The following is an 11,505-nucleotide window of genomic DNA, read 5'->3' on the forward strand; positions in this document are numbered from 1 at the left end:
CTATAGCTTTTTCCTTACTTCTTGAGGGTTTCCTTCATCTTGTCCGTCTTTCATAAAGGCCAGATTTGCGGTGTGAATGCATAACAATCATCCTGTGAACACATTCTCCCACCTTCCCTTGACTGCCTCTCTAATACACTATTTTTTCTCGCCTGAACTGTCAGCTAAGGTAGACAGGTATGTATTGGAAAACAAATGTGCGGCACATTCCTTTTTTCACCGCGCGTATTTTTCCTTTCCACTTCACAATTACGCACTACTCTGTGTTGGCCTGTCACATAAAACCCAGCTAAAATTCCTTGAAATCTCTAACTGTAATATTCCAAATTGTGAAAAAGATACTGCATTTTTCCACATCCCATATACAGTGTGTGTGTGTGTGTGTGTGTGTGTGTGTGTGTGTGTGTGTGTGTGTGTGTGTGTGTGTGTGTGTGTGTGTGTGTGTGTGCGTGTGTGTGTGTGTGTGTGTGTGTGTGTGTGTATGTGTGCGTTTGTTTCTAATACCTTGTGGGGATCATTTTCCTGACATATACTACGTTGTGGGGACACACTCTGTTTTTGGGTCAGGGGTCAGATTTAGGACTAAGGTGTGAATTGAGTTTTGGGTAGGGTTAGGGTTAGGTATGTAATGGATAGGGTTAGGGTAAAGGTAAGGTTTATGCTGCAGAAATGATTGGAAGTCAATGGAAAGTCCCCGCAAAGATAGCTGCGCAAACATGTGGGTGTGTGTGTGTGTGTGTGTGAAAGCTTCCAGCATGTTGACATGACTCTTATATGAACCTGAACGTGTCCGTTATGTAACTAGGTGAGCCTCTGGAGCAGGGGTGTCCAAAGTCGGTCCTCGAGGGCCGGCATCCTGCATGTTTTAGTTCTCTCCCTGGCTTAACGCGCCTGGATCCGATGATGGCTCGTTAGAAGGCCTAAGAAGAGCATTGACCTGCTGAGAAGGTTGTTACTACCACCAGGGAGAGAACTAAAACGTGCAGGATGACGGCCCTCGAGGACCGACTTTGGGCCCTCCTCATACCTGTGTGCTGTCCAGAGCGGGTACTTCAGGTGTGTGCTCCAAGTGGAAAATGTTAACCATTGACCAGGCCACCACACCCTGGAGACAAACAAACTCTGTCCCTGTGTGAGAGCTACTATTAACTATTACTATCATTACATAAATACAGACTTGCTCATAAAGGGTTGCCGAACACAAGCCAGCTATTTAATGTTGCTACGGTAACTAATTGTTGGTTGAGCTGTGAATTGTGATTTTAAGATTAGGCAGATCCAGCGAGTCGGGAGAGTAGAAGGGGGAGGGTTTTGGTTTATGAGTAACTGTGCTCCATGTGCCAAAGGAATCACCTGCCCTGCTGTCAGAGACGACAAGACTGCTTCATCTGAGAAGGGTGAGTACAGATCATCTGCTGATTTAACCTAAAAGTTCAAAGTGTGTTTAGAAATGTGAAGCAATATGGCTGGGTTAATTGGTGAGAGTCTGTTCCAGACATAATGGGGCTTTATCTTCAGCACTTCTGACTTTTTTCTGGTCCATCGTGGAGAAGCTAGAGCTGACCCAAACAGCAAACACTTCCATCTGTCTACCTTTCAACCCTCACCTTTGGTCATGGGATATGGATCATGATCAAAAAGAGCAACAGGGAGTATGAGGAGGTTCAGTTGTCCCTCCGCATCAAAAGGGGAGGGGAGCATGTTGGGCTCTTTGACACCTTTCTTTAAAGGTTGTGTCCCACTGGTAGGAGGTCTCAAGGCAGACCCACTATAAACCTCTTCCGGAGATATGTTTGGATCCTCCAGAATGAGCTGACACTCGTCAACGGAGAGGTGTCTCCTAGACATGCTAGCACCCTGACCTGATCTCAGGTGGATGGGTGGATGTATAACCTACGGATCGATAGAATGAGTAGAAATGAAACAGAATCATTACTCCCACCACAGCCATAATCAATTCACTAAGAACTGTCAAAGACAAACAAGGAAGCAATCTGGTAAACGTTGAAAGGGAAATGCTACACAGCCGAATCTTTCAAAGTCTCACTTTTGAAATTTTCAAAAGTTAAAATGCCTGTCTTTCTAAAAGATTAAGAGTCCACTTTTGGTTTAAACATGTAGAGCAACAGTGAACCCTGCAAAAAAAGAACAACAGTGGTGCAAAAACAAGGTGGTGACAGCCTCATAAACTGTGTCTATCTGCCTCCATTAGGGCAAGCTTTCTTGACCTCTCTGAAAACTTTAATTTTGCAGCTGACGTCACTAGAGCCTTTCTGTGCTTGGCAATGGGTTGAAACTTGTCCAAAACCACAAGTTTACGACGGACAGATTGAGGTTTTTGCTAGAACATTACTGAGCTTCTCATAGATCGGTGGTCCTAGGTTACATTCCCCAGGAAAAACAATAAAACCAGTCTGTTTTTAAGGTTAGAACTTTTTGTATGACGTAACAGTAGAGATTATTCATTGGGTTCTTTATGTGGATGCACTGGTGTTATGTCAGGATTATTATTATATGACTATAGCCTCAGTAAAGACTGGGTGTGCCTGGTAGAATAACCCACATTCCAAGGCCACTCATTATTGTTGACTGTGTGAAAAACTGAACGACAGGAAAGACATATGTAACTTTGGCATATTTACATATTCACCTAAAGCTAACTATTGGTGAATGATTTTTTTTTAACTGCTGCCTCTTCCATCTTTTTTTTTAAACCAAACTGTCTTATTTCTTGTCCAACAGATAAAGAGACACATAAGCTAAAATGCTCCCAGAGAAACAGCTCCAGTGCAGCATCTGTCAGCAGGTGTTGACTGACCCAGTGACCACTCCCTGTGGGCACAACTTCTGCCGAGTCTGCATCGGGCAGCTGTGGGATAGCAGTGACGTCTGCCAGTGCCCCGCCTGCAGCAAGACGTTCGCCTGCAGGCCTGAGATAAGCATCAACACGGCCTTCAAAGAGCTGGCAGACGCTTTAAGGCAGATGATAGTCTACTCGTCAGCTTCACCCGTGTCTGCAGCCAAACCGGGCGAAGTCGTGTGTGACGTGTGCGCCGCCACCTCCCTGCAGGTGAGGGCCCACAAGTCGTGCCTGGTGTGTCTGACGTCGTACTGCGAGGCCCACCTGGAGCCGCACCGGACCGTGGCCACCCTGAAGCTGCACAAGCTGATGGAGCCGGTGGCGAACCTGCAGGACAGGATGTGCAAGAAGCACGAGCGGCTGCTGGAGATGTTCTGCAGGACGGAGCAGATGTGCGTCTGCCAGTTCTGCACCGAGACGGAGCACAAAGACCACCAGCCGGTGACAATGGAGGACGAGAGCAAGGAGAGGAAGGTAACGGGAGATGCGGACTAGTGTAAGCTGTACTTTGAAGGCCGGAAATGATGGGATCGTAATGTAATGTTCTTACATGTGTTATTCATGAAATGACCCAAACTGAACATAGCTCATCAAGTAGTCTATCAACACAACATAAGCTAAAAATGCAACTCTATCATGTTAAAGAAGGCTGTGCCATTATTTGTGGTCTGATTAATGTGGGGCGATGGTGGCGGCAGTGGCAGGAGTTCATCCTGTAATCGGTAGGTTGCCGGTTCGACTCCTCAATCCATATGTCTCCGTCATTGTGTCCTTAGGCAAGACACTTACCTGCTGGTGATGGACAAAGGCCAGCTGTGGCTACTGTCCATCATCAGCGTGTGAATGACTGAATGTGCTGTGAAGCGCTTTGGGTCTTCTAGACTTGATAAAGCGCCGTTCAAGTACCGTCCGTTTACCATCAGTTTGTAACTCAGTGATGCACAGACTGCCAACCCAGCCCATCTTTTAAATAAATAAACCAAATAAATATGTTCTGTCCATTTAGGTCCACATGCAGCAAACGCAGGCAGATTTTCAGCAGATGATCCAGGAGCGGCAAAAGAAGATTGAGGAGATAAAAACCTGTCTGAAGCTGAGCGCAGTAAGTGACGATGGAGAGAGCAAACCTCGACCTCTAACTGAAATGAGGATCCATTGACATTTTATGCAATTTGACAAAGGGTTTTGTGAAGTGCTGGTCTTTTTTTTTTATTTTTACCTTTGTAGTTTTAGTCACATCATGCCTGACTTTTTCGAATACAAAATGGCGTCATTGGCTGCTGGTTATTGTCCCCGAGCCTTTTTGACCCCGTTATAAACCGGTCAAATTGAGATAGCCACTGTGCAACGTTTTGTACTGACCATCTGTCACTTTATTGTGAAAAGTGGGACTGTTCATGATTTGCATTAAAGATATATAGTATATAACGTCAAATACTGGGGCGTAATTGGGTGCAACACAGTTTTGCTTACAGGTATGAGATGGAAGAATAAAGGAGCAAAATGACAAAATGTAGGTACAAAAGATATGAATTAACCAACAATAAGTCTTGTGTTAAACAAAACCCTGCTCTAAACACACATTACATTGCATCTTGGTGTTTTCCTTTAGCAGAAATTATATTTATTTCGTCACTGGAAACTTGTCCAAAATCAAAACTTATATCTCACTTAATTTCTTTGAATCAAGCGCTAACATGTTTCGTGCTTTCCAGTTGAGCGCTGAGAAGGAGAGGAAGGCGAGCGACAGTCTCTTCACCTCGCTGATCAACTCGACGAAGGAGAGACAAGCCGAAGCTGATGCAGAAATTGAGGAAAGGCAGAGAGCGGAAGAGAAGAGGGCAGAGGAGCTCATCGGTGACCTTCAGCAGGAAATCGCTGAGCTGCAGAGGAGAAACACTGAGCTAAACGAGCTGGAAAACACGGATGACCACCTGCAACTCCTGCAGGTCAGCATCAACCTCAGATTGTGGTGATGGGAAGCAGATTTTTAGAAACTGGATATAAAAAAAAAAACTGTGCTGGCTAATGTGATTGTCGTCTGAAGCAGGTTTGCTACTGTAGAAACAGTCAGGAGGAAAGCACAGCATTTTGGGTATCATTTTTGATTAATGTACAAATTGTATTCATTTTTTTTACCCTCGTCAGAGACTGCCCTCGCTTGTGTCGCCTCCACCTACCAACAGGGAGTGGACAGAAACTAGGATCTACCCTGAACTTTGCGTTGGAACAGTGAGGAGAGCGCTTTCCAGACTGGATAACACTGTGAGGAAAGACCTGGATGTCTTGAAGAAAGAAGGTAAAAAGGAAAAGAGTTTCAACGTCATTTAGGATGACGGTTTACGCAAAAGCTTAAAAGTCCTTGTGTTATACAGAGCTGAAGTTGGTTTCTGATGGACCGGATGACTAAAGGGCAATTCCATCTAATTTTTTACGACTTTAAATATTTTTAATTAGCTTCAGTTTAAAAACTTCAATCCACATACAAATGCAGGGTTGGCAGTTTGCTCTGAAGCACAAGCTTCAGATTATTTAGGCTCTTGCCTTGTTAGATGTAAAATCATGAGACACTGGCGCTATTTGCCCATAGCTGGGACAGTGGTTGACGGGTCCACACGCTGTGCACCTCATCTCTGGGGCCCACTGTTGCTCCGAGACCCCTTGCAGTTTGGCCTGGGACTGTTAATGTACCCAGTTTCCATGTGTGGCCACGAGGAGGCACTGCAGAGGCCTTTGGGGTGGAGAGGCTAATCACTGGCAAGAGGAGAATCACACACTCTGCTCCTTTTTTCAGCCCACATCAAGGGACTAGCCAGTTGCAGTAGCAGAAAGTTGCAGTAGAGCAACTTTCTGCAATTCCAGGAAGAATCTCTAAGCTACTGCAAGAGACGCTTCACACTCACCTGGTGTACACTCACATGTACACCAACACACACATATATGATTTGTTTGTTGTTGTTTTTTAGTTGGGAGGAATGGGGTGTTTATTTGCTGTTTGGAATTTGTTGCAATGTTTCTTGTTTGCTTTTTTGTTTATTTTTTCCTTTCAGCTATTGTGGGGGGCAGTTTTGGGTGATTTGCGCTCAAACACATTTTGGGGGTGCGGGGGCGTTTTCTTAATCTTAATACTTAAATTTTTTTGTTTGTGTTTTGTGGTGGGTGAAGGGATGGATGGGGTTGGCTTTTTATAAAATGTTTCAGACTCTATTTATATATATATATAACTTATGTTTTTGGGAATGTGTAGGAAACCGGAGCACCCGGCGAAAACTGACACTAACGAAGGAACAACCAAATCTCACAGAAAGAGGCGCCCGGTTAAAAACTGTGACCACTTTTCTGTGAAGATTCAGCGCTGTCCACTGCATTAAATTAGTCTAAAATCTAAGTGGAGGTTTTGTAAATTGCTCAGGGTTCAGGGTCTGGACTTTCCCTTTCCTCTGAAAGAGTTTCCACACAGAAGTCTGTCACTTCCATGGGTTTAAAATCAAGAATGCCTGAATCTCTCTGCATCACCTCTATAAAGTAATTCAGCTCCTCAGGAGATGCATCAGGTATCTCAAAATCCTTTGACAGGATTTCCTCTAAGAGACGGTCCAGATCCATGGATGCCAGGCCAGAGATGTTATTTACAGTGGTAGTCTCTTTCTCATTTGGTTCTTGACACTTTGCCACTTTCCTTCTTCGAGGTCCTACTTCCTCTCTGTCTCTGAGCTCCGTTTTCAGATTTTCCAGCTCCGTTTGGTAATTAAGCTCACAGGTGGAATACATTTGCTGGAGGGCACTGAGTTGTTTTTGGAGATTGTCTTTCTCTGCTCCAAGTTCATTGATAATCTTTAGGTCCCTCATCGTTTTCTGTGACAGAGCTTTTATCTCTTTATCTGCGCCCTCCTTAAATATTTGTGCTTCCTCTCTTAGAGCAGAAACGTCCCTTTCATATGTAGCCTTAAGATCCTGGAAAGAAACCTTAATCTCCTCCAGCTCACTTTGGAAATGTTTTCTTGCCTCTTCGGATTCCTGCTGCAGGAACGTGAACTCTTGTCCCATTCTCTGAATCAGCTTGTCCTTTTCTGCTCTGAGTTCCTTGATAAGCTCAAGATCATTTTTTGCTCTTCTCAAATGAGCTTCGTTCTCATGGTTCATCTCATGCTGATAACCGCCGGCTTCCTGTCTCAGTGCAGAAACATCTGTAACATTTTCAAAGAGCTTTCGGGCCTGCTTGAGTTTCTCTTCATAAAACATCTCCGCGTCGACCTGCAGCTTCCCCTCACGAACGTCGGCTTCATATTTTGATCGAAGCTCCTCGTAGCGAGTTTTCTCTTGGTCCAGCTCTTCTTGGAAGGCGTCACATTTTTCTTTCCCTGCCCGGATCTGTGACATAAATTCTTCCTCGTTGACAACATGTGCAACCTTCAGTTGCTCCAAGTCCTCCTGCAGCTGCTTTTTCTTCTTGTGTCTTATTTCGCTGATCACCTTGGAAGCGACAACAGCGGGGCTGAGAGTCTCTGGATCGGTAAACTTTTCTGCTGCCAGTAGTTTTTTCCTCATCTCTTTGCCCTTGTTGATGAAAATCTCCTTGAGATTTTTCTGCTTCTGCAACTCAGATTGTGTATTGTCCAGCTCTCTTTGCAAGGAAGCTACCTTTTGGTTCTCCTCCAGCCGCCTCGCTCTCTCCATTTCCACGAGAGACCTAAGTCTCTGGACCTCAAGCCAGCCTTGGTGATTGGGTACAGCTCCCCAACGCCTTCTTATCGCACTGTTGACGTAAAGTGGCCTTTGATAGGACATGCTGGACCAAACAATGTTTATTCCAATTAAGTCTTGATCAACGTTCAACGTACGTCTGAACTGGTCAGTGGTGTGGCAAGCAATGACAAGAAGGGAAACGTCTGTTACATATATTTGTTACAGTGACGATGACATCAGAAATGACTGTCGTAATTATGACATCATAGAATTTGATGAAGGAGTGAGGAGTTGGAATGTTGATGTGTGAGAACTCTACCTCACTCGTTAACCAACAGGCGTCATGGCAACATGGCGATTTAATAGATGTTGGCCTTATTTATATTTTTAAAAAATCCCTTTTAAATTATTTTTTTACTTCTAGAAGATAAATAATATATCGTTCATTTAACATTTACATTTTCTAATTTAATAACCACTGACTATCAATGTACATTCGGTTTTGCCAAAACATTTGGGTGTCACGTCATATTTCTACCCCAGGTAAAGAGGATTTTATGGATTACTAATAAAGAGCTCCTTTAACACTCTGATTACCTGAAAAGGTCAAATAATTAATTTCTTGATTTAATTGTATATATCTGTATAGTATTTGTATTTATTTGCATTTTAATTGGGATTGATAATGATTTATCTAAGGCTTTCTTTATATACGTTTTTATTAGGAGTGCCAGTAAATGTTCTTGGTTAGTATCATACCAAAAACAAAAAATATATATTTTCTCATGTTTTTCTAAAAAAGTTGTTAATCTTTGTAATGGCAAAAAATAAAAATTAAAAAAATTGTTACATTGCTACATTTCGATCTTTTTGATGTCCACAAACAATTTAATTGTCTTCTTCTGATTTTTAAAAAAGTATTTAATAAAGATTTTTTTTTTTATTTCTCTTTTTCACAGAGATGAGGAGGATGCAAAAATATGCAGGTATGAACACAATTTACACTTACATTAAACTTTTTACTTTATCCTTATTTTAAAAAAACTGTTTTTCTATTAATCTTATTAATGAATCCCAAAAAGACTTGCCTTTTCTTCCTTATATCCTAGCATATTGGTATGTCTCTTGCTCATTGCTAGAAATTACCCATTGCTCTTTTTTTTCTTGAAGGCCTCCCATTAAATGTTTTAAGTTTCCTCGTGCCTCTGAGCTTGTTTTTACCTGATTTTAAAGACCAGGTGAACAACAGATTACAACAGAAGAACATGCACTGGAATTTAGTCTCTCTCGTAGGTTTTACCATAGAGTCAGATTCCTTCAGGTAACGTGTGATACGGATGACTGTGATGATAAACGTTGGGTGTACTGATCGTAAGGAGGTGGCAGTTGGAGACGATAAGTTTTGACCCGTGTGTCCACAGTGGATGTGGTGTTGGACCCAGACACGGCCCATCCAAACATCGTCCTGTCCTCTGACGGAAAGCAGGCGGGCCGAGGCGAGCTGCTGCACCTTGTTCCCGACATTCCCCAACGCTTTGACCCGGTTATCTGCGTTCTGAGCAAGAAAGGCTTCCGGTCTGGGAGGTTCTACTTTCAGGTAGATCGGTTCGATCAACCCAAAGCGACGCCGGGCCCGTGATGACACAGCAATGCTCAAAAACGTGTTCTGTCAACTAGGTTGCAGTTGGAAAGAAGACCTTCTGGGACCTGGGTGTGGTCAAAGAGTCCGTCAACAGGAAAGGTATGATCACCTCCACCCCGGACAATGGCTACTGGACGGTGCGTTTAAGGAACGCCAGTGAGTACCGGGCCCTGGACTCCCCCTCCATCCTGCTTCAACTCCATAAGAGTCCCAAGACCATCGGAGTGTTCACAGATTACGAAGAAGGGACGGTTTCGTTCTTTGACGTGGATGACAGATCGCACATCTACACCTTCACCGGGTGTTTGTTCTCGGAGAGGATCTTCCCTTTCTTCAGCCCAGGAGTTTTTGACCACGGGAAAAATACAGAGCCGCTGATTATCACAGCTGTCAGTCAGGAAACTTGAAAAGAAACCTTTAATTGAGTTAGGTAGCATGTTTTGTACACAACAGAGCAGTTTTCTTTCGTCTATTCTACTTAATATAAGTTGTTTATAGAATATGAAGGTGTTCATTTTGGATCAAATGTGAAGCAAAACCAATCTGGTTTAAGAGTCCAATTTCAGAGACGGCTACTGTAGTGTAACAGAAACCTGACCAATCTCGGGTTGGCGTGACTTTTCCGCTTCCAAACTGCAAAGTTTATGCTGACACATACGCTAACAAACAAAACTGTGTTAAAAACAAGATTATTATTGGGACGTTATTGATCTCTTCATCAATCCGTCAGTTCTCCCTGTGGATGCAAACAGTGACCAGCAGAGATGACCGATTAAACAATCACTTAGTAAAATGATGAATGACATGAACCAATAATGCTGATATCCTTGATTTATTTTCACGACATCATCATTGACCCAGGAACCTTTTTTCACTCAAATGTTCTACGTTTAAATACGCCTTGTGTTTCAAGGGGCACACCGCCTTTATCAATTATGAAGGCAATTAAAATGCAGGGATTATGACTCGAAAGCTCTGAGATAGTTTTGCCACTCAAGAGTGTAAAAACATAAAATGTTTTAGTTGCATTTCTTTTTTACAATAATTGTCTGGGGCACCAATAACTGCGACATCATTGATTACGCTACACGTAACCCGAATTCAAAATACAAATCATCTTGTAAATGTTCTGTATTGCGTCCATTTTGTAGGCGCTCGTTTTCTAAATAAAGTGTGAAGTTGACTATTTCACACATGTGAAGGAGTGGACTGGATATGAGAGACTTTTGGCCTACATCACTTGGAGTATTTTAGCATTTTTATAAAGGGTGGACGCGCAGGTTGATCAACAGCATGTGACTCTATAGTGTTCCACAGATGATGTGAATTTCTCTGAATCAATGTTGGACGGGAAATTGTAATAATTTATGTAATGAAGTGCTTCTAAAACATGAGTGGTTTGCAGTTGTGTTTGATTTATCTGGTAGAGGTTATTTCTCATTTGTTTCAACCATGAGAAACAAATCTTTATGGATAAAATGAGCAATTACTTTGTTTTTGTAATTACTCATGTTGTAATTACTATAAAATGAGTGTATACTATGTTGCTGTTTTTCTTAAGATATACTTGACAACATTTTTGCATTTACAAAACTCGTAATTCCTCAGGTTCAGTAAAACATTGGTATTAAAATATTTAATGTACAGTTTTCTAATATTTTTTTATAGCTAATTTAGAAGATAACGTACACATTTTATAAACTCACTTTCAGACATTTGACAGTCCCAGAAAATGCAGGCGGAAACGACCAACAAGTGCAACAGCGCTTCCTTGTGGACAAAAGAAGAAACTTCTTAAAGATGTAAGATGGGAAGAGCGGAATTTGTCTTCAAGCCTTTCTTTCACTTCCCACTGTATCACAGCGGTGATCAATTCCCGGCATGATGCATTACTGTATAAAGGTATAAAAATACAATAACATCCTGTTGCCACTTTAATTTAGTCATTATTTTTGTTACTTTTATAGCTTTTTTTTAATAATTACGTGAGAAATAAATAGACGCAGATACTTTTTGCTGTATCTTGTCTGTCAGTTAATAAGTTATGTAAATAGTTATGACGTATATATATGTCTAAGTTTATTTGTACCGATTATGAATAAATTAACTTTATTTCTAGAGTAGTAATGCAAATTATGGGACCACCAGAACTTATGATGCCAAGTATATTAGGTTAGCATTTACTACGGAGCAAATTAAACATTCATTAATGTTGTAGCCAATATGACGCGTTCTCTGTTTAAATAAATGTCCAAATAAATGTCAAACTCTGGAAACGTTGTCTTTCTTTGGGTGCAGTTTCAACATGCGACCGCAA

At 42.1% G+C, this 11,505-nt stretch overlaps 1 protein-coding gene across 1 annotated transcript; it reads left to right on the plus strand.

Annotated features, from left to right (window-relative positions):
* The first annotated feature begins 1,093 nt into the window (after nucleotides 1-1,093).
* On the plus strand, nucleotides 1,094-10,582 carry LOC102227811 (E3 ubiquitin-protein ligase TRIM39-like). Its single transcript, XM_005809205.2, has 8 exons — nucleotides 1,094-1,397; nucleotides 2,743-3,334; nucleotides 3,867-3,962; nucleotides 4,576-4,809; nucleotides 5,009-5,159; nucleotides 8,506-8,532; nucleotides 8,968-9,143; nucleotides 9,224-10,582. The coding sequence occupies exons 2-8, from the start codon at nucleotides 2,765-2,767 to the stop codon at nucleotides 9,593-9,595; spliced, it is 1,626 nt and encodes a 541-aa protein (XP_005809262.1). The 5' UTR covers nucleotides 1,094-1,397; nucleotides 2,743-2,764; the 3' UTR covers nucleotides 9,596-10,582.
* The last annotated feature ends 923 nt before the right edge of the window (nucleotides 10,583-11,505 follow it).

The sequence above is a fragment of the Xiphophorus maculatus genome, chromosome 14 (assembly GCF_002775205.1).
Source record: "Xiphophorus maculatus strain JP 163 A chromosome 14, X_maculatus-5.0-male, whole genome shotgun sequence".
NCBI classification, from domain to species: Eukaryota; Metazoa; Chordata; class Actinopteri; order Cyprinodontiformes; family Poeciliidae; genus Xiphophorus; species Xiphophorus maculatus.

Bases quoted from the DNA above. Each gene is read 5' to 3' on its own strand.
- LOC102227811 (XM_005809205.2), top strand. From the start codon at position 2,765: ATGCTCCCAGAGAAACAGCTCCAGTGCAGCATCTGTCAGCAGGTGTTG. The intron at 3,963-4,575 runs GTAAGTGACGAT...CGTGCTTTCCAG, and splicing joins CCTGTCTGAAGCTGAGCGCA to TTGAGCGCTGAGAAGGAGAG. The intron at 9,144-9,223 runs GTAGATCGGTTC...TCTGTCAACTAG, and splicing joins CTGGGAGGTTCTACTTTCAG to GTTGCAGTTGGAAAGAAGAC.